The sequence below is a fragment of the Myotis yumanensis genome, unplaced genomic scaffold, assembly GCF_028538775.1.
Source record: "Myotis yumanensis isolate MYYU_CA2020_CCGP unplaced genomic scaffold, mMyoYum1.0.hap1 SCAF_17, whole genome shotgun sequence".
Lineage (NCBI taxonomy): Eukaryota > Metazoa > Chordata > Mammalia > Chiroptera > Vespertilionidae > Myotis > Myotis yumanensis.
This window is the reverse complement of record NW_027223768.1, coordinates 41,058,351-41,079,854: the sequence shown is the minus strand read 5'-3', so window position 1 is coordinate 41,079,854 and position 21,504 is coordinate 41,058,351. Positions and strand designations below refer to the sequence as shown.

The 21,504-nt window shown below is 60.9% G+C and overlaps 1 protein-coding gene across 7 annotated transcripts in view; it reads right to left on the bottom strand.

Moving 5' to 3' along the window:
- Positions 1–11,846: 11,846 nt before the first annotated feature.
- The window catches only part of RXRG (retinoid X receptor gamma), a 136,392-nt gene continuing 126,734 nt past the window's right edge, over positions 11,847–21,504 (bottom strand). For 6 of the 7 annotated variants that reach the window (XM_070395824.1, XM_070395819.1, XM_070395820.1 and 3 more), the window contains 5 exons: positions 18,277–18,657; positions 17,258–17,390; positions 16,135–16,226; positions 15,124–15,229; positions 11,847–12,132 (listed from right to left, as the gene is read on the bottom strand). In XM_070395824.1, coding sequence (XP_070251925.1) covers positions 11,985–12,132; positions 15,124–15,229; positions 16,135–16,226; positions 17,258–17,390; positions 18,277–18,657 — 860 coding nt within the window. In that variant the 3' untranslated portion in view covers positions 11,847–11,984. The remainder of the gene's footprint in view (positions 12,133–15,123; positions 15,230–16,134; positions 16,227–17,257; positions 17,391–18,276; positions 18,658–21,504) is intronic. The other variant, XM_070395823.1, reaches the window with a different exon arrangement.

Genomic DNA, 21,504 nt, shown 5'->3' with positions numbered 1-21,504 from the left:
TGGTAAGTCACTGTCTTTGTCCCGAAAGAGGGAGGAAATGGTGAGGCTGGGAATAGGCTTTGAGTCTCAGAGACTCGGGTTCGAACCCTGGCTGGCTCCCTTGCTGGCTGCAACCTCAGGCAAATGTACTAACCTTTCCTGGCCGCCCCTTTCTCACCACAGCATGGCAGTGATACTATCTTCCGTCTAGACCAGCCGTGGGCAAACTACAGCCCGCGGGCCAGATCCGGCCCGTTTGAAATGAATAAAACTAAAAAAAAAAAATAAAAATAAAAAGACCGTACCCTTTTATGTAATGATGTTTACTTTGAATTTATATTAGTTCACACAAACACGCCATCCATGCTTTTGTTCCGGCCCTCCGGTCCAGTTTAAGAACCCATTGTGGCCCTCGAGTCAAAAAGTTTGCCCACCCCTGGTCTAGACGTTCCGTGATGGTGAGAACAAAATGAAACCATAGGCTGGCTGTGCTGTGGCCCTGCCTGCGCGCAGCACTCGGCTAACGGTAGCTGCTAGCCCTGGGCATTTCCTCGGAATACGTCCCTGGAAGTAAAGCCTTTGGGTGAAGTGTGACCATACGTAAGCTTTTTGAGGCATCCTGCCAAGTTGCACTGTAAAAAAGTGTATGAATTTCATTTAAAAGGAGGAAATGGGGAGAAACTTTTAAAATCAAACTTGTGTTGAGCCCTGGGTGCCCACTGCTATAACGGCTCACTCAGGAACACACACGTGGGCCCGGCCCGGCCCTCTGATGCCATCATCTGGCTGGTCACCAGCCTCCGCCACCGGCATCTGTCCTCGCTGCGCCAGAAGCTCCCTGGCGGCGCCTTCCCCGCACGTCCTCCCCGCCCCCTCAGGGCTCCTCCTGAGACCCTCAGCATCCCCCTGCTGCTCACAGGCACCAGGCACTGCGACCCCGGAGGCCCTCCAGCCGACGGTGAGCTTTGCAGGTAAGCTTTGCAGGCTGAGGCCCAGCGATGACCATGAAACTGCTCTCAGCTCTTTGGTGAGCCACCTGCTGTCGGAAGAGAGCACCTTGTCCGCAGGCCAGACGTGTCTGCAGGCTCTCAGGCTCGGAAACGCCAGACTCGAAGATGCTCTTTGCAGGTGAGAAAACGGGGCTCCAGCCGGGGCTGTGCCCTCCGAGGCTCACTGCTTGCCGCCCATGAGACCGCCCCCCACCGTGCGCATGCTTTATGGCTCCGGCGGCCGTGTCATCCGCCGTGTTAGCCGCCCCGTGTTATCTGCCCTGCTATCCGCCCTTGTTATCCACCCGCCATCTCAACTTGAAAAATCTCGCCCTTGACTCTCGCTTTCATGCAGCCCCTGCCCCGCTGTCTGCCCCAATCAAGGCTGCGTTTGGAGACCACACTCCCACCCGCCACCCTTCCTTCTCGGGGCGGCGGGAGATGAGGGCCGTGCCCACCGGCATTCCTGCACATCCAGACATGAAAGCGCGGAGAAGCCGTGCATCCTCCCGGTTCACTCCTTCGTGCCTCCCAGCCCGTCCACTTTGATGTCGGAGACTATTTGAAGGAAGAGGATCTGCCTGACCTCCCGGCCTGGAATGCCAGGAAAGCAATTACCGGGCGAAGGAGCGCGGCAAGCGCAGGGAGCAGACGGCGGACTGGGGTATGCGGGTGAGGACGGCTTTGTTTCCTCAACTCCGCTGCCACCTCGTTCAGGGCTGACCAGCACCAGCAGGACCCTCTCCTGGAAGATCTCGGGGGGCCCCCACTTACCAGGTCCCAGGGCCCCATAATCCATTCCAAACAGGGGTGGACCCTGAGTTCCCTCAATCCTTGGGCTCAGTGCAGGGCGCACTAAGAGCCCTGGGAACTTCCCAGCCTCCAGGTGCATTCCAAACCACGAAGGGGGGCGGGGGGGGGGAGCTGCCCGGGGAGGCCCTGAGGGCCCCGAGAGCACCGCACTCCCCTGCCGAACCCCGGAGCCCTGAGGGCCAGCATCTCCAGGACAGTGATATGGAACCAAGGAGCAGGCTGTGGGGTGAAGGTCAGCGTGGGCTTTGAAGCAGCTTTTTCAGCGCACAGTCTGACGCTACCGTGGGCAGCAAGGCCGTCTTCCATCCCCACTGCTGCTCACAGGCACCAGGCACTGCGACCCTCTGCTCCTCAGACAAGCCCAGCTATGTCCTCCACGAGGCCTTTCCATGTGCCTACCCCACACTGTGTGGCAGATGAACTTAGAGCCCAGGTATGCACCAGCCAGCACAGAGCATGCAGCTTAACCAGCCATGCCTGTGAACAGTGCTACTTACACACACACACATGCACCATGCACACACACTCTCACAAACACATGCACACATCTATGCATGTGGAGGCATGCATGCACAAACACACATGCATGCACATACATACACACACCTACATATGTGTGCACACATATACGCACTTACACAGATGTGCATATGCTGTGCACACACATGCACATACTCTTGCTCTTGTACATGCATATACACATGTACACATGCAGACACATGCACTGAATGGAAGACTGGGCCAGATCTTGGCGTTACTGGCCCACCTTTCACCCGTGTCTCTGATTAGGTGGGTCCCTCCAGAAGGCCCTCCCAGCCCTCTGTCGAAGGTGGTGATGCCTGCCCCACACGCATCCTCTCGTCCCTTCTTAGCACAGTTTTCTCCCTCACGCCCTCTCCCTGAAACAGAACTCGTTCCCCATAGGGTTCCTCGGGGGGTTCCATTGCCCGGGATGCTAGCTCCACACGAGCAGACGATTTCCCTGCTCGGTGCTGAGTCCTGGGCCCTGGGATGAAGGCTGAGTGCTGGCAGAGCTGAGCGCAGCACGGATGACCAGCCACCCAGGCCCTCCAGGTGGGCCGGGTCCCCGGAGGCGTGTCCGCTGGGCGGCTGAGCCTCTGCTTTTACTTTAATGCACCGAGTTTCGCTGGGCCAGCTGCCCGAGCCGCTTCTGTAGGGCTGGGACACCCCAAATCCGGGCTCCCCCCTAAGGAGGTGAAGATTCTTCTTCGGGAAGAGGTTGGCCGAAAAAGGAGGGTTTTGCAAATAACGGCTCAAAACATCACATAATGTCATCTCACACCCCCAGTCGAAGGATGGATGGTCGCAAGATGGGTCTTCAGCGAGTCGTGCCTGGAATTCCTCCGTTTCCGAAGGAAGAGCTGCTGCTGACAGGCCTTAGCCAGTGAGAAATATGACGGCACGTGGACCCTGAGGGGACCATCGGGAATGGAAGGCTTGACACGGAATCTCTATCTATTCGCTCGCTTTGTAATCCGTTAGAATTTTTCAGCGTTTGAGTGGTGGAGGGGCAAGGACTCCGAGGGGGCGAGTTCACACAGCAGGAACGCCGTGTGACCGCGGTGCACTGCCCTCCAGCCCGGCCTCTTGTCCTGGGCGGCGGTGTCCCCTCCGCCACCCGAGGGCTGCCTGTCCTCACACGCAGTGGTGCGGCGACAAGCCCTCACCAGGTCTCAGATTCGCTTCTCCTTCTGAGCATGAGGCCCTCAAAGTGGATGTTTGTGCACCTGGCTTTGGCCCATGGCCGTGGTGGGTGGCGTGGGTTATGGCCGAGGGACCGTGTTGCAGCCAGCCTGCATCTCCTGCTCCCCTTCCTGCACAGTGACCCCGAAGTCTGGTGTCAAGAGGGAAGTGGAGACTGTCAGCGTGGGCCCCGGCGTCTGCCATCCACAGCGCCACCTCGCCGTCACCCTGGAGCCTGCAGTGTGGTGTCCAGCTCGTTACAGCAGCAAGTGTAGCCTCGCCTGACAGATACGCACGAGAGAGCAGCGGTCGTCACCTGCATAGCTCGTGCGACCTCACGGCCACCTGCAGCCGCCTCGCCCTGAAGCCAGGAGATGAAGCTCAGATTCAGAACCAATGCCACAGCCACCCCTGCCCTGGGCTGTGAGGTCTCGGGAGGATCCACACTCCGTGCCTCCCAGCCCTTGTCCTGGAGCCACAACTGAGGTTTGGGTTGTGGTGGCCAGTGGCCCCGTGGCCTTAGGATTCAATGAGGGTCAGAGAGACAAGTCCACACTCCCCACGTCCACCCCCGAAGGGCAGGCTCAGCAGGCACATGGTGGGTGTGGCTGGGCGAGGTCAGGGCCCTGAGGGCACCGTCTGTGGGCCTGCAGGCCTCGGCCAGGGGAGCTGACAGTCACGGTGACGTGAGATGGGACCAGGGGAGCTGACAGTCACGGTGACGTGAGATGGGACAGGAGCCGGAGGACTTGGGTGGTGAGTCACCTACTGGGCCCAGTGCCTGGTGTGGAACAAGCATCTTGACCTCCGACCTGCCCCCAGCAGCCCTGGGAGCTTTGAGAGACACACTCTCTGACTCCGTGGCCAGGGCTGAGTCAGAGGCTGATTTCCGTGTCCCGGGGCGATGGCTCCAGGACCCTTCCTCTTACGGTGGCCACAGAGCAGCGAGGTTGGGCCCGGTAGGTCAGGCTGTTTAGCCACTTCCAACGTCAGCTCGGACCTCGGCCACGTGTCAGAAGCCTGTCCCGGAACCGCGGGCAGCTCAGTCAGAGGTCCCAGAGGGCAATGGGGCCCCAGAGGTGCCCACCCGCCTCTCAGGGTACCAATGGGGACGAGGCCCCCCTTTCTGGTGCAAAGAGCTGGTGGGACTGGGAGGTGGCTAAGCAGACACCTCCTGGGGACAGACCTCAGCTGCTCTGGAGGCCTTGTTTCTAGACTAGAGAGGCCTCATTGGGGGTGGGGGGTCCTCGGGCTCCTGCCTGGGACACAGCGCTCACCTCCAAGCCCAGCCCGACTCCAGCCCCTCCTGGCAGGGCCACTCCTGGTCCCTCCCAGCCAGGCTGGAGGGGCTGCAGCCAGGGAGCCAGTGGAGACGGGGTTTCCCGAGCCTCCTGGCAGGACTGCAGTGGCCTCTCGGTGGGCATGCCACGGCCAGGCTGCTGGGTGCTCGCCCGGCTCTAGCGCCAGACACCCTGGCAGAGGGCGAGGCAGGTGCTGCTCTGTGGGCAAGCACATCCTGGTGCCCAGGAGGTCACACTGCAAATTAGCCCCTCAAAGCCCCCCAAGGCCAACACCCCGTCATCATGGACACAGGCAGGAAAGCCTCCCTGCCTCCCCTCACCTGTCTGTGGGTCCTGAGGCCCAGGAGGACCGGTCTTTCTCTGCAGCCCCGCCCCCCTGCCAGGCTCCTAGGGCTCTGTTTCTGCCGCCTGTAGGCACAGCAGCCTCGTGCCACCTCCACGACCCCACGCTCCGCCAGGCAGGGGGTTCGGGTTTGCACACAGTCCTGAGGACACAGACCCATCTGTTTGGGCCCCGCCCCTGGGGTGATGGGAGAAGCCCTTGGCCCCAATAACCCAGCCATCTGCTCGTCATGGTGCCCAATCTGCCTTCATCACCCACCCACTTCGCTTGCACACTTGCCAACTTCCAAAAGGGATTGGAAAAGACACAATGATGACGCTGTCACCCCTGAGACCAGTGAGAGAAAGGAAGGCGCCACGGGGCGGGCACTGAAGGCGAGGGTGGAGGTGAAGGACAGGAATTCTTGTGCCAGAAAAGCAAGGCCGTTCCCTGACCCGGTGCAGTGCGTGGCGAGAGCCCCTGAGGACCACGGGGAAATGAGGAACAGGTGTGGCCAAGCCTGCGTCCCTGTGGGAGAACCTTCCCAGGTGGGCAGCAAGGCAGACACTGCCGAGCTCTGAAGAACAGGCACATTTGTCTTAGAGTCTCTGCAGGAATTACCGCCGCACGATAAAATAGATGGTCATCGCCACACGCTGTCTCCCCAACACAGCCCGTGGAGGAAGGTGGTGACAAATTACTCAGCTGTAGGGCGGTTTCTGCTGCCCCGGGGCAAGAGGCGAGGCCCGAGGAACCCCTGGCTGCCAGGGACACCCCAAGAGCCCGCCCGCCTCCAGGAAGCTGTGTCTGAGCATGGACAACAGATGGGCGTGTCCCAGCTTCTTAAAAATGTTTTTATTGACTTGAGAGAGAGGAGTGGAGAAGGAGAGAGAGATAGAAACATCAATGAGAGCGAAACATGGATCGGCTGCCTCCTGCACACCCCCAACTGGGGATCGAGCCCACAACAGGGCATGCGCCCTGCCCGTGACTGCCTGCTGTGTGGGTCAACGCCAATCACTGAGCCACACCAGCCAGGCTGCTCAGCATCTAAAGCCCTGTGAGGGAATCGCAGTGAGTCAGTTCCCGGCCGGGACCAGCTAAAAAGTGCACTTTTGCAGACAAATAGCTGCCCAGCGCATCGCCTGACCTGCCCACACCACCCGCCTCCCGTGGCCGCACGCACGTGCCCACGTAGGAGGGTTGGCCTTCCTTCATTCCTGAGGGCGCCTGGCCTTTGCCGCCAGCTCACTCCTCAGGCAGGCTTCCTGCTAGGAGCCGGCTACAGTGCGATGTGGAAGAGGCTCAGAGTCACCTTTGAAACACACTGAAATGCTCGTTCTGGTTCACTTGTTATTGTTATGCAGTTCCAACCTTTTTTCCCTTTTTGATGACGTGGACGGCTGATCCACGCCCCACGATGGGCCCCGAGTCGGCGTCACTGTTTCTAGTTACTGGACATCTGGACGCAGGTCAGACGCCTGCTCAGTCTCTCGACCCAACACCCCTGAGAGGGCCCTGGGCTACCAACGCTGGACCCAGGGTTAGAGACAGCAGCGTCCACTGCGACCTCCTGCCTGCCCTCCCTGGCAGCATCCGGAAAGCATCGCGCTCCCCCCCACCATGGTCTCCCTCCCCCTCCCCGCTCACTCTCCCCCCTACAATCCCCCCCTCCCCGCAGGGGCGAGCGTGGGGTGGGGGAGAGTGCGGTGGTGGGGAGGGAGACTGCTGGCAAATGTGAGCACAAGGGGCTCAGCCAGGTTGGAACCAGGCAGCCTGCGCTGGGAAGGCAGGCCAGGAACATCCTTCCGAGGGAAGAAAACCTGTCCCAGGCTGTGAGCAAGGCCAGACAGCTGTCCCAGTAGGTCAGCTGCACCGTGGGAGCCAGCTTTTCTAGGGGAGGAAGTGTCTGAAGGAGTGAAATCCAGAATTTCAGAAAAAAGGCTTAGCAGTGACAACCTGGGTTTTGTGCTTTCTGTCCCACAACTTGCGGCGGACGGACGGGCAGGCGGGCGGCCGGTAGGGCTGATGTGACCACGTGGTCAGCCCTCTCCCTGGCCCGCTGCCTCCCAGGGCGGGTGGTGGGTGGTACATGACCTGCTCTGAGCTGGGTTTGGGTTCTGTCCTCTGCTGGCCACTCGACCGAGACTCTGGAACTAAGACGGCTGAAGCTGCCACTCACCCGAGGGCCCGATCCACCCTGCCAACGTGGGCAGGGCCGGGCAGCACCTTTCCACAGTGCGCGATGGCCACTCGCAGTCTTTCCGTCATGAACGTGTCCCTAAAACACGGGCCCATTGAAAACCCACAGGCAGCCGCACTCAGACGCCCCCCTCGGCCTCTGAGAGAGGCTCTAACCATCGCCGGCCTGGGGGCCTCTGCTGTTACGGGGCTGGCACCGCCTTCAACCTTACATGGAACACGGTGACTCTCAGTCACAGGCCTGTGCCCTCCAGCTGGTCAGAGGCTGCAGGCAAGGGGGAGCCGGTTCCTCTGAGTACACAGGACTCTGATGGAAGCCTCCCCCACCAGACCCACCCTCCCCCACCAGACCCACCCTCCCCCAACAGACCCCACCCTCCCCCACCAGACCCACCCTCCCCCACCACACCCCACCCTCCCCCACCAGACCCCACCTTCCCCCACCAGACCCACCCTCCCCCACCACACCCCACCCTCCCCCACCACACCCCACCCTCCCCCACCACACCCCACCTTCCCCCACCAGACCCCACCCTCCCCCTCCAGACCCCATCCTTCCCTTTTGAGATTCCTCTTCTGAGCTCCTCTCCCCAAAAGCTAACACTCCCGGGCACGAGAGTCTGGCCAGGGGTCTATCTAACCTACTGAGTCCATTTAAGGCTTATTTTCTTTCTTTTTTTAAAACATATTTTTATTGATTTCATAGAGGAAGCGAGAGGGAGGGAGAGATAAGAACATCAATGATGAGAGAGAATCACTGATCGGCTACCTCCTGCACGCCCCCTACTGGGAATGGAGCCCACAACTCGGGCATGTGCCCTTGGCCGGAATCGACCTGGGGACCCTTCCGTCTGCGGGCCGACGTTCTATCCACTGAGCCAAACCGGCTAGGAGGGCCAGGCTCATTTTTCAAACTACGGGTTTCCCTCACTTTCCGAAGGTGGAGGTTCCCAGGAAGCCTTTTGTCACCGAAATGGCAGAGTGAAGGTGCGATCACTGTTGAATTCACAGGGAAGCATTTTTGAGCTCAGAGACCCCCAAACAACCAGCCAAACCACCCCAATAACACAGGCAGCCTGAACAGCACAGGCCGCGGGCAGTAGGTGCTCCGCTGCAGAGACAGAAATCACACAGGTGCACTGGCGCCACTTGCCCGTGAGGCCGGGATGCCGAAGCTGCGCTTGCTTTGCGCCTTTTTCTATTAAAGCGGAAGCTCTGGTGTCTTTCCGTTCGTGGACACAGGGGCTGCTGCAGGTCTTTCCTAAAAGTTACAGGGCGGTCAGCCGGGTGTTCTCCATGTCAGGCTCGGAGGCTGCTTTCCCAGGAAGGTGCCCGTGACGCCCCGGGCTGGCGGCAGAGGGCGCCCGCGCCCAGCAAGGTTGGCCCGAGGGTCCCCTGGGGCGGGGCGGTCACCCTCACCGGCTGCTGCGTGGATGGAGGAGCCTCCCGGCCTGGCCCGCAGTGGGCGGAGCTGGCCCTGTGCCCTGCGCTGTCAGTGTCCACGGAGGGCGAAAGCGGCCCTCCCAGGCTGGGACGGGCTTTGCTGTCCCTCCTTCCTCAGGCGACAGCGGCTCCTCTGCGAGCCGGTCTCCCTGCCTGGCCTGGGGGGGTGGGGGGCGGGGCGGGGCGCGGGGCGAGGGAGGGACACTCAGAAGCAGACAGACCCCTGCTGCCAGGGGGTTTACCAGTAACGTGGGCAGGATGACCAACTAGTCCTAATGCAAAACCGGCGTTCAAAACAGAGGCACCTGGGGACGTGACCCTGGTAAGATTCGTAAATGTCTAATCAGGACATTGTACACCAGAAACGAACACAATATTGAGTCTCAACTGTCATTGGAGAATAATTTGTCAATGGAGGCACCACATGAAGATAAAATGACCCAGAAGGAGCATCAGGAAGAGTCCGGAGATGTGGCTTTGAGCTGACGTGGGGGCGAGCAGGGACGGCAGACGGTGGGAGAGGAAGGACGCCTGAGCGACGCCATGGGCAGTGGGCGGGGTGGGGAGGAAGAGCGGGGCCAGCGGGTGAGCGTGCCCAGGGAGGGGAAAGAAAGAGGAAGCGGCAAGTTTGGGGGGCCCAGCCCTGGAGAGCTCGGTTCCCTGCGGAAAAGCCTGGGGTTCTCAGAAGACAAACATAATCACTGCCGCTGAACAGCCCCCCAAGGCCTCCTGCCTGGAGCTCGTGGGAGTGACTCGGAGGGTGAGGGGCTGTGCCCAAGGGAGACAGTCGGGGGCGCCTGTGGCCACGTTGACGAGTGCAACTGGCATGTGGACATCTGACGCGGGACACGGACAGGCATGGGTTCCCTCTCTCCCGGCCGCGTCCTCTGCACCTGGTCCGCAGTATCCCGCCCCTTCCCTGAGGCTAGGACCCCAGGCAGAGCTCAGAGGCCCCAGTGAAAACATCCAGTTGCATCCAAACTTCTGTCTCACATCGACTGCAAAGCCTCAGTCTGTGGGCCTGCCCGGGCCGGGACCTGCCCTGGGAGGGACGGAGGGACGCGGGCAGTTCTCTCTCCCCCTTCTCCCCCACTCCTCCTCTTCGGGTCTGACGCCCCTCCCCCAGGGGAGAAAGGGGGGTGTCCCAGCGACGCCTTTCACACGGCAAGTCCCCACCAGGCGGCTCTGGTTAGGGGCCCAGGTGAGCTATTCAGGCCCCAAGGGAAGGGCACAGGCATCCGCTGTGGGCACCGCATGCCCTCCTTCACCTGGTGTTTGATACGACAGCAACCTCTGCTTGACCCCTTAGTCACTGCGCACAGCAGTCCCACCCCCGGCCTGACTGCGGCGGGCTGGCCCCTGGTCCGGCAGGACATCCCCTTGGGCTCGGTACCTTCAGATATTCTAAGCTTAGCCCTCGGGAAATGCCAGTCCTGGCCAGACGAGGCGGGCATGGGGACAGTCACTGCTGCCCTCTCCCTGCCCGCCTCACCCTCAAGGTGGCCCCGGTCTTCAGAGATCCCGGTCAGGAGGGGCATGGGGCCCTGTGCCCGCAGGCCTCGCATTCCCTCGGGGTTCTGAGAAGCCTCCAGCCAGGAGACACCAGCCTCCCCTTCCCGCAGGAGCCCCGACCAGCCCTGTGCGGCTCCGTCGCAGCCCCATTTGGCTTGGGGACCCCATTTGGCTTGGGGACTGGGGGGCGGGGCTCCCTCCCTCCTCCTGGGCCCCGGGGTGGGGAAAGCCACCGCTCTGCCCCGAGTTCCCTTTGTTCTTGGCAATTCTCTCCTTACACCTGAGCCTTCTGTGGATATGCTAGTAAGTGAAGAAGGGACGATTACAGAAGCCACGCGTGATGTCCCTGAGTCCTGTGTGGGTGCATCTGGCAGTTCCTGTCTGGAGCGTGAGGGGCCTCCTGGCCTCACCTGGGGCTTTAGCCAGATTCCCAAGCAAGAGGAACCCCTTCCTTTTCTGTCCCGTTTGCGAAGCTGTGCGCAGACTCCCATCCCGAGCTGTTGCCGCGTGGGGGCGCTGTGGTGGGGACTGTCGCACACATAGCCCTGCAGCAGCACCCGTGCCCTCTGCCCCTGCGTCTGCCCAGTGTGGCATCCTCAGATGTTGCCAAACCTTCGAGGAGCGGGAGGTGGGACCGCAGCACTGTCCCCTGGTGAGAGCCACTGCTCAGCAGACAAAGGGAAGTCAGGGAAATTGCTGAGGAGGGATCCCCTAGACCCGTGATGGCGAGCCTTTTGAGCTCGGCGTGTCAGCATTTTGAAAACCCTAACTTAACTCTGGTGCCATGTCACATATAGAAATTTTTTGATATTTGCAACCATAGTGAAACAAAGATTTATATTTTTGAAGTGCTGTGGCAACCCCGCCTCAGTCGCCTGGCCAGCCGCGGAGACAGGAGGGCTGCGTGCCCCGAGGAGCTGTGACTGGAGCCCAGCCCTGGCTCCTGCAGGTGCGGGGTGCCCTGGGGAAGCTGGGCGGGGGAGGCCCCTGCGACATCAGGCCGAAGGCCCCTGCCCTCCGGGAGCACAGGTCTGCACACAGTAGGGCTGTGAGGGCGAGAGGCTGGGAGGGTCTCTCTCTTTCCCCTCTAAGAGCAGGTGACGCGGGGTTAGGTAATAATGGAAACTAAAGTGGGTGGACTCTGGTCTTGCCCAAGAAACTTCCCCGTCAAGAGACCATCTTTGCTTGGCCTTATACTTGATGCCCCCCCGCCCCCGCCTGCCCCTCGGACCAGGCTCTGTCTGCTTATTATTCTTAGGAGGAAAAAACAAGCAGAAAAACTCTGTGATTCTGAAACACAGGGTTTCCTCCCAGTCTCTGCAGGGGCTGCCCTCGGGCCCAGCCACTCTGCGCCCGACCCGGGCATTGCTCCCAATTCTGGGATGGTTCCCTCCAGCACCACGGGGGTCAGATGTGTGAGGTCATTACTCGTCTGTTCGCTTTCCGTGGGAAGTAAAAAATAATGCGAACACTCATATGCACAGAGGCTGGGTTAGCTTTCCAAGAACTTCCGGAAAGGTCCCGCCCCTTAGAGAGCAAGAAGGCTGTCCTCTGACATTCAAAACTCCACCCGAAGGCCTGTGCGTAGAAAGGTTTCTTTATTATAAACATCACATTCCAGGGGCAGGAAGGGGTCGGTGGGACGTGGAGGGACGTGGGCAGGACGGGTCCCCACACACCTGCCCAGAGCTCTGCCCGGCGGGAGGCGCTGCCGGAGGCTCAGGTGACCTGCAGCGGGGTCTCCAGCATCTCCATCAGGAAGGTGTCGATGGGCGTGTCCCCAATGAGCTTGAAGAAGAAGAGGTGCTCCAGGCACTTCAGGCCGATGGAGCGCAGGGCGGGCAGGCGCAGCAGCAGCTTGGCGAACCTGCGGAGACCGGAGGGTCAGGACCCCGCACAGCCCAGGGGCAGGGCCAGGGTCCGTCCTCTGGGCACCTGTGATGGAAGAGGGAGCCTGGCAGGGATGCGGGCACCGGAGAACCTAACCCAGGGGGCGGCAGAAAAGGCTGGAGGGGAGGTTATTCTTAAAGGGGACACGTCCGATGAGAAGAGTTCAAATGGAATTTTAGCATCCTGGAAACATGTATGTTTCTGTGTTCATGCCACAAGGAATTGTGTCAACATAGAAAAATAGAACAGCACCAGCTGCTTCTCTACATGGAAAAACGGAGGTCTGTACCAAGGCCAACACAAACCTTCCGAAGTTGGTCACACGGCGTCTGAGCGCGTGTGAAAGGTGCTGCGTGTGGCGAAGAGCGGCTGGGTCAGTGGTCGGCAAACTGTGGCTCTCAAGCCACGTGCAGCTCTTTGGCCCCTTGAGTGTGGCTCTTCCACAAAATACCACGTGCGGGCGCGCACGTACAGTGTGATTGAAACTTCGTGGCCCATGCGCAGAAGTCGGTATTTTGTGGAAGAGCCACACTCAAGGGGCCAAAGAGCCGCACGTGGCTCACGAGCTTCAGTTTGCCGACCACTGGGCTGGGTGAAGGGGGAGGCTGAGCCGGGTGGCCGCACCAGAGGATTTTACAGAATTTGGCCAAGGACACGGCTTCTCTATAAAGTGCACTTAGACGAACTCGGGAAATGCTGTTTTACTCTAGAAATGCCCGTTTTACAGTCTGTAACATGCTGAGGTACTGAACTATGGCTCCCTTTGCCGTCTGTCCTGGATGTTGGAGCTGAGGTGGGGACCATGGAACTAAGAGGCTCACAGTCACAGCCAGGGGTCTGCCTGCTGTCCCGCCTCCGGAGCCAGCCCAGAGGTTGGAGCGAGGCCCAGTGGCGTGTGTTCTGAAGCGTCCACAGGGTGGCAGCACTGCACCACTGAGAGCCAGGCCTCCCCACCCCTGGATGCCCTCCACCCGTTTCTGCAAACCAGAGGCACCTCAGCACTTTCCTACCTGGCTGAGCCCAGGGCCATCCCTGATGGAGCTGCTCAGCCTCGGGGTGGTCACCTTGTGTGTCCGCACCCAGGGTCACCCAGGGCCCAGCCTCTGCACCCCTCCCTGAGCTCCCCAGCTCTGCCCAAGCCCAGGCCCCTGGCAGCCCCTTCTGGGGAAAACGGTCAAGTGGCAGCATTTTCTAAGTGACAGTCATTAGAAACAGCTGGAATGCCAAGCGAGTCAGAACACACTCCCCCCACCCCACGCCCCACCCCTCTCGTGAAATCCTACAAAGTCGTCCGAAGCGATGATGTGGTTTTTTAACACTTGATGAAACACCGAAATGGCTTTGGGAGGGAGAGAGCCCGCCAGGCTGTGTAGCTTCAGACTGCAAATGCTCCTTGTCTACACAAGGAGACTGGAAGGAAACATACCCCAAAATTTACAGCCAACTTTTACTACCTGTTTTATGTTTTAAAAACGTTCTCCTTGTTTCCTACCAAAGCTTGCTCTGCTTTTATAATAAGGAAAAGGCAAGGTTTGGTTTTCTGGGCGTTGTCTTTTGTTGTTGGGTTTGGGGGTAGTTGTTTGTTTATTTGGTTGTTTTTTGGTTGGTTGGTTTAAGATAGAGACACGACTAGAGCCATTCTAAGCTTCTCCCCACGCCTGCACACAGTGTGTGCTCAGGAACGGGGAGGTTGTCTCAGGGCTGGATTCAGCAGAATCCCCACACGCCGCGCCTACCCAGGGCTGAGGGCACAGGCACCAGGCCTGGTGTCGGGCCCCTCATCTCACCTGCGGCAGGAGACGCCGGGGTCCGCCACCCCCCTGCCCGCCCTCCCTCCGTGGCTGTGGCACTCGGTGGCCACGTGACCAAGTTCTCACCAATGGAAGTGAGTGCAGGGAGGGGTCTTTCCAGAGGGAGGGGCTGCCCACGGGGCCCCACCTCTGGCTCTGGGGTGCATGGAGCAGGAGGGAAGCAGCTGGGCCCGGGTGGGGTGTGCAGAGTCCCCTCTCACAGCCCCGTCGTGCCCAGCGGACTGATTTGCGAGTAAGAATGGAGCCTGGGTTTTGCTCCCCGGTGTCATTTGGGAGGTCTGCGGCCCTGGCTCACCCACCCTAACGCCTGTTACTGTGCCCACGGGCTGAGGCCCACCGCTCGGGGCGACTCACAGTCTCCCGCAGACGGCGGGCAGGAACTGGCGGGGGACCCAGGAAAATGGCTTCACAGAAATCAGCCCTCACCCCGTCACTGCGAGAACTGGGAGCCTAGAAAAGTAATGCTAAAACCAAACTAATGTCTTCAAGGCAGTTTTTCAGGTTTTGCTGTCAGTTTCCTGTGAGATTTGAGCTGTGAGCTGGCTGAGGAGGGAACTTTCACTTAGCTGTGCGTTGGGGGAAACATCTGAGAACATAGTCTAATGGCCTGGGAAGGCCTGTATGGGCGACGGCCAAGCGGTATGAGAGCTCCTGGCCACGTCCTTCTCAGACAAGGAGCCCGGCCCAGACCAGCGCTCACTGGAGGCCAGCAGGGCAGCCGGGACCAAGGTCACCTCTGCTGGCTACCAGAGCCGTCTCGGGCAGGGGGTGCGGGGCAGGCAGGACAATGCGGTCTCTGGGAATCCCAGCCCTTTGGCACCAGGGAGGCCTGGGCTCCTGTCCAGCCACCCCCCACCCCCCGCTGCACCCCCCCCTCTCCCACACCCCAGCTCTGTGACCTTGGGCAGCTCCTGACCTTTCTGAGCTCCGTCACTGGTCAGAAATCAGAGATAATGAGACCCACCCATTCACGGACGTGCTTGTGCGTCCAGCGCTTAAAGACGAGCCTCTGCCGGCACGGCCTGGGCTCTGCTCCCCTGAGCTCGCCGAGGAGATTAAGTCCCATTTGGGAACAATCTCGCCCGTGCCTGCCGCCCACTGCCAGTCAGTGCGGTGCGGACGGGGCACCCGTCACGGCCAGGCCTCCAGCGCCTCACCTGCCTGGCTGGTCCGGGTACTTCTGCTTGGTGTAGGCCTCGAGGGTGGCGTAGACCTTCTCCCGAAGGGTCTCGACCTCAGAGGGGTTGGACAGACCCTTGGCATCTGGAACAGATGACCGATTTAAGCTCCGGGGACACCTTCCCCAGAGGCGGCCCCACCCCGCAGGCCAGCTCCCCTGGAGTCACCAGACGCCCAAGGGAGGGAGCACCTGGGAAACACTGACCCCAGACTGCAGGGGCCGAGGTGCCCACCGCCGACTCCCAGGAGTTTGACCTCATCTGGCCATACCAGAAACAGTCCCTTCACGTGTGGGCCTACTGTGCGCTTAAGCATGGACTCAATGATGAGATGGTAAAAAGCCAGAGACCAGGTCCCCATCAGTGAACTGAGCGCCGACTACGGATCCCAGAGCCCATCTCCCCTCCCCCTCACCACACGCGTCTGGGAAGCCGCGCCCCTCCTGACACCTCCTCTTCCTGCCTTCAGGCCACCAGGACACCATTGCTGCTCCCACCTGTCTCCCTGGTGTCCCTTCTCGGGCGCTTTCTGAATCTTCCTCTCCCCCAGCCTCCAGGCACCAGGCCAAACACAGTCCTGGTTCCCACCCTCCGCCCCACGCCCTATCTCCATCAATGACAACTCTACTCTCCCACCTGTTCAGGGAAACGAAGCCAACAGCTCTGAGAACTATATCTAACACCTCTCTTCCTCCCACATCAGCACATCGACACCTAATCCATCAGCAAATCCTGTGGGCTTTGCCTAAAATTCCACGCGGACTCTGATCACCTCCCTCCCTGCCACCCAAGGCCACTGTCATTTCTCCTCTCCCCCGACCCAAACACCCACACCCACTCAGGATTCTCCAAGACAGCGCTGGGAGTGGAGGCCATGAGGAGCTGGCCCTGTGCCCCACCCGGGACAGCCTCCTGGCCCTGCGTCCCTGTCCTGGCTGAGCTCGAGGCCCGGCGTGCCGGTGCTGGGCTGAGCGCCGCGCCACGCCTCACCTGGGTTAAACAGCACGATGGCGCGCAGGCACCCCAGCTCCGACTTGTCCATCTGCATGTCTTTCATTTTGGAGACCAGCTCGGTCAGGACTCTGTTCCCAGGAAACACGGCAGGCGATGATGAGATCAGGACAGTGAGCGCGAGCAACATCTCTTATGCACCCACCCCATTTCCAGACGATGCACCAGGGACCAGGGCGTGGAGGGGAGAAGGTGCGGCCCCTGATCTCAGACGTGGAAGCACACGCAGCCAGACAAAGCCAGGAGCCGCCAATAGCCAAGCCCACGGGCATACCAGTGGCAGGTCACGCAGGCTGGAGAGGCAGCCTGGGGTTGGAAATCAGTAGAAATGCAACAGGCCGAGCAGAGGGCCTGCGTGCCGGGAACACGGCGGGACTGCACGCAGTTACCGGAGAAGCCCGCAGGCCAGGACGGGGCCGAAGCCCACAGAGGACCCGGCGGGAATGACACGTGGTGGGAATGACACAGGAGAGGAGACACGAGGTGGACATCACGCAGCCACGGACCGACTGTGATGGAGCTGGGCAGGGGCCAGGGGGGCCTTGCACTTGGACGGAGACCTCCTCTCTCCTGTCCTCCATCCTCTCACCTGAGCCATTCACCTATCATTTCACTCACCCCCTGAGCACACGGCTGATTCCCTCAGCAGCATTTAGGACGCAGAACCCCAGACAGAGGCCGTCACCACCTGACCTGAGATCCTGCTACAGAGCCCAGCAAACCGCGGCCTGGACTCCTCGGGTCCAGTCCTGGCCCCTGCCCATCCCTGCCGCGGGGAGAAGCAGGTCAACACCCCGGCCCCAACTTAGCAGGTCCTGTCAACCACCAGCCTCTCCTCTGGAGCCCACAGGGGTCACGGGTCCCCCATCTGCGCGCGACTGCGCTGGCGCTGACCCGCTCCACCTCGCGGTCTCAGCCTTTCTCTTAATCCTCCCTCAGCCTCCAGGCCCACGTTCTCACTGGCATCCTGGTCTCTGCTTCTAGCCACGGGCGGCTCTGGGCTCTGTCCATCCACATCCCATCACTGCCCACAGCACACGTGCACGCATGCATACACACGTGCACATACGGAGGCACACACACAATGACGCAGAAGACACACCTGTCAAAGATGGAGCCCACGCCAGCGCTGTGGGCGCTGCTCCGGTGCACGTGCAGCCCGGTGGCCAGGAGAATGCCGTCCTGCACGGAGACCGAGCGGTGGGAGAAGGAGGCGATCAGAAGCTCGTTCCACCCTGCGGGGCGAGAGGAGGCTGTGAGGGCCACCAACCGTCTCGCTTCATGGAAATCACCCCGGGGGACAAAGCCGAATCGGAAGTGCAGGGAGGTGAAATGCCGGGGTCCCCTGGCTCGTGGCTCCCCCACAGTCTCCCCAGGGCAGCCCGGAAGGCTAGCTTGAGGACAGGGCTCTACTTCCCCCGTCAATCAGCAAATATGGACTGAACATGGAACAGGGCCAGCGCTGTGTTAGCTATCACTGTGGGGGCTCATAGCGGGCTGGTGTCTGTGGGGTGTCTAGCGGCGCTGGCACGGCGTGGAGCTCCGGTCACCGCCGCTGCGGGCTCCCTATCTAACAGGGACGTGGCTCCCAGCCTCCGCCAGCCTTCATGGCGTCCGCCTGCGGGCTCAGTGATGAAGAGACCTGGCAGGTGTCAGCTGCTCCGTGCCCCAGAAATGGAAGCCACTGAGGGCGCGGCACAAAGAACCTCAAAATAGGAAGAGCCCGGCTGCATCTAGGACACGCCTGAGCCTAAGTCGGTGGCTCCGCGCCTCCCTGTGAGGTGGGAATGCCTGTACTTTCCGATTTCAGAGCAGTAGTGGGGCGTGGCTTCAGGTGGGCCTCAACCAAAAGGACTGAATTCTCTTCGAAAGTTAGACGCGAGCTACGAAGCCCAGTAAAATTCACGTGGAAGAGTCACTGCTCCGCTCACAGAGGCTGTCCCTGGGGATTGGGAGCGTCTCCGAGTTTGAGGGCCTGCGGGTCACCCAGAGAAAGAGCCGCCCTGGCGAGCGATCCTGCCATCAGCGTGGACACAGCTCAGGCGGGTTGAGGGTCCCGGGGGGAACTTCCAGCGGCAGCCCCAGCGATTGTCCCGAGAAGCGAGGGCCTGACAGCCCTACCTGCGCGGAGCAGGATGACCTGGTCCTCCAGCGTGAGGCCCGAGAAGTGGGGGATGCGCTTGGCCCACTCGACAAGGGTGAACAGCTGCTTGTCGGCCGCGTGGCAGATGTTGGTGACAGGGTCATTGGTCTGAAACGGGATAAGCTCTGAGGCTGGAGTCGTGGCCCCAGCACACCCTCCTCCTCCAGGCCGGGGAGCGGCGGCGCCCAGGGCACATACCGAGCTCTCCATGCTCATGTCGCCGTAGGACTCTGTCTTTGGCTCGACGGCCAGTTCTGCCTCCAGGATTCTCTCCACGGGCATGCCTTCGTGGGCGCCCCCCGCGCACTCCGCCTCGCTCTCCGCCCGCTCCCGGCTCCTCTGCCTCTCCTCCTGCACGGCTGGCACACGAAGGACACAGATGGCACCCGGTGCCAGGACAGGGTGGGGAAGGGGCGACCTGCCTACGCCTCCTGTGTAAGCTGGGCGTCACCTCGGCACTGAATCAGGGTGCTGCAATGCTGACAGATGCTACCTGCTCACACCTGCGCGGGTCTGCGGGCCCAGAGTCCACGTCCTCCCCAGTCGGGGTAGCAACGCCGCTAGACACCCACACAGACACCAGCCGACCCTGAAGCTCTGACCACCTCGGATCTGCCCTCGTCTCCCGTGCCCCGTGGCCCCTCCTCCCTCCCGCTGCCCTCCAGTAAGCCCTGAGCTTTCGGGGGCTGAGGGGGAGGCCCCTCGCCTTGCCCTCCAGCCCCATCAGGGCCCAGGCAGCACCCTTGGCATTCACATCCCATCAGCTCTGCCCAGGCAGCAGCCTGAGCACAGGGCACCTAATCCGCATCAGGGATGCTCTTCAGGGCCATGGGGGGTTTGTAAGTGAAGGGGGGAGGTAGTCACCCGGATGGCATTCCAGACCCAAGGCTGATTGGGCGGGGGGGGGGGGGGGGGGCAGAACCTGGGCAAAGCTGGAGCTGCAATGACCCCACCGCCCAAGCTGAGTGTTTCCACCGGCCTCCTGGCCCCGCGCCCCCTGCGCCTCTGGGTCTGTGCGTGGATGTGAGGCCGACCGCGGCCCTGTCCTCCCACAGCCTCGCGGTCATGTCCATCCCCAGGAAGACCTGGTGTCCGCCCCTCACTCCAGAGCACAGCGGAGTCAGCTCTGCTCAAGTCCCAAGAAGAAAGGAAATGGTCGCTAAGCGGGTGGCTTGGGTGGGACCCCACAGCTCACGTGGCCGCTCCACGGGCCACTCTGGCCTCTCGCTTCCCTCCCTCCCGCCACCGTCCACGCCCCAAGCTGCTCTCTGACTGGAACCCGGGCGGGACCTCTGACCTGCCCTGCCAGCGAGGTCCCTGGTCTCCCAGAGGAGAAGGAGGGCGTAGGGTCTCGCCCCCCACAGCCCCTGGGCGGAGCCCCCCAGCAGCCTCGGAAAACGGTCTTCAGTGGGGAGTGAGGCCAGGTGGGATGGCGGGAGCCCAGGAACCAAGGAGAGAGGACAAAGCAGGGGCCGGGAGAGGAAGAGACACAGGGAAAGGAAGAGGAGACAGCAGGAGAGAGGAAAAGAGCAGTGTGCAGGGCAAAGCATCTTTTCAAAAACGGCCTCCACCACTGTCCGGACAAGCGACAGCAGACACAGCCCCAGTTTCCCCGGATGGGAAGGGGGACTGTGGCCCTTGACTGAGATTGTCTTGTGAGGAGTAATGAGATAATTACAAAAAGTTCACCGGGTGGGTATTTCCTCTTCCTGCCGCTCCGTACCCCCCGCCCCCGGGCTTCCGGCTGGCCGGCCCATCTCCTGATGGGTCCTTCCTCCTCCAGGTCCCCTCCTCTCTCCTCCTTCCTGTCCCCGTGGGTCCTCACTCACCGCCAGCACACAGAACTGGCACACGCACTCATCATCAGCTGCATTTACTGGTTAAAGTTGAACGCGCCTTGTATTAATTCTTCAAGGTTCGTTAAAAGCCAGGAAAGCAGTGGGGGGAAGCCCTCTGTGGCCTCGATGGGTTTCTGCCGCAGTCGGGCTCTCAAGGAAAATCGCCTGCAGGCCTCACAGGAGGGGACCTGGGCCTCGGGGTGGGGGGGGGGGGGGGGGCGGCTCTACCCCCCACCCTTCTCCGTGAATTGCGTGACCCGGGGGCGGGGCTGCAGCGCGTGCTGTCCTGACCTAGGAGTCAGTCTGCTGTGGGGCATCTGCCTGGCAGACGTTCTGAGCTGCTGCCCCATCAGGGCACGTCCAGGGGGCGCCGGGTGACCTCACATAGCACCCACGTCCTGCCTTCCCCAGACCGCCCAGCACTCAAACGTAAGCAGCTATCCAGTGTGAGTGAATCTAAAGCATACCTTTTCTTGGTCAGGTTAGCCAAAAAAATACTATGCTTTTTGATGTGCCACAGAATTTTCGTGATCAGTTACTGCGTGCTGTGAGATGAACAAAGCTGAAATCACTGCTTCAGTTCAATCGTATGCACTTAACACAAAGGATTGTTTCTCCAGGTCACCCTGAAGCTGGTCTCACCCGCCCTGGGGGCGACCGGCCGCAGACACCAGCCCTCTGGCCGGCGGGAGGTGCTGTGGGTCAGGAGCAGAGTCCCCGCAGCTGCTCCCGCCTCGGTCTCCCAGCCTGTGGCCACTGAGGGCAGCGGCCTGGAGGGGAAGGGTCCTGACCCAGTGCGCCTCACCCTCCTGGCGCCCTCGCCCTCGCCCTCGCCCGACAGGGGTGGGAGCCAGGAGCAGCGGGAGGAGCGAAGAGTGTGGCGGCTGGGACTGTGGTGAAAGCAGATGGAGCAGGGAGAACAGACTCTATCCCAGTGGTTCTCAACCTTGGCTGCACATGAGAATCACCTGGGAATCTTTTTAAAATCACGATTTCTGGGCCTCGTCCTCTGGAAATTCTGTTTCTTTGTTATGGGGTGGGGCCACAACATTAGTAACAAAGAAACAGAATTTCCGGAGGATGAGGCCCAGAAAACAGGATTTTAAAAAGATTCCCAGGTGATTCTCATGTGCAGCCAAGGTTGAGAACCACTGCTCTAGAGTCAGACCCCGCTTGAGGGAGAGATGTGATGTCTGCCCATCGAGTGTGGTGTATCAGAGAAATGGGGTTCAGTGGTTTCTGGTCTGAGTGGCTGGGAAATGGCCATTTCCTAAGACGGGGGGACTGGGGGCCAGAGTATCAGGAGCCCAGGTTTGGGTCTGCAGATCTGAGAATCGTCAGACGGCGCAGGGGCATCCAGTCCCAGGT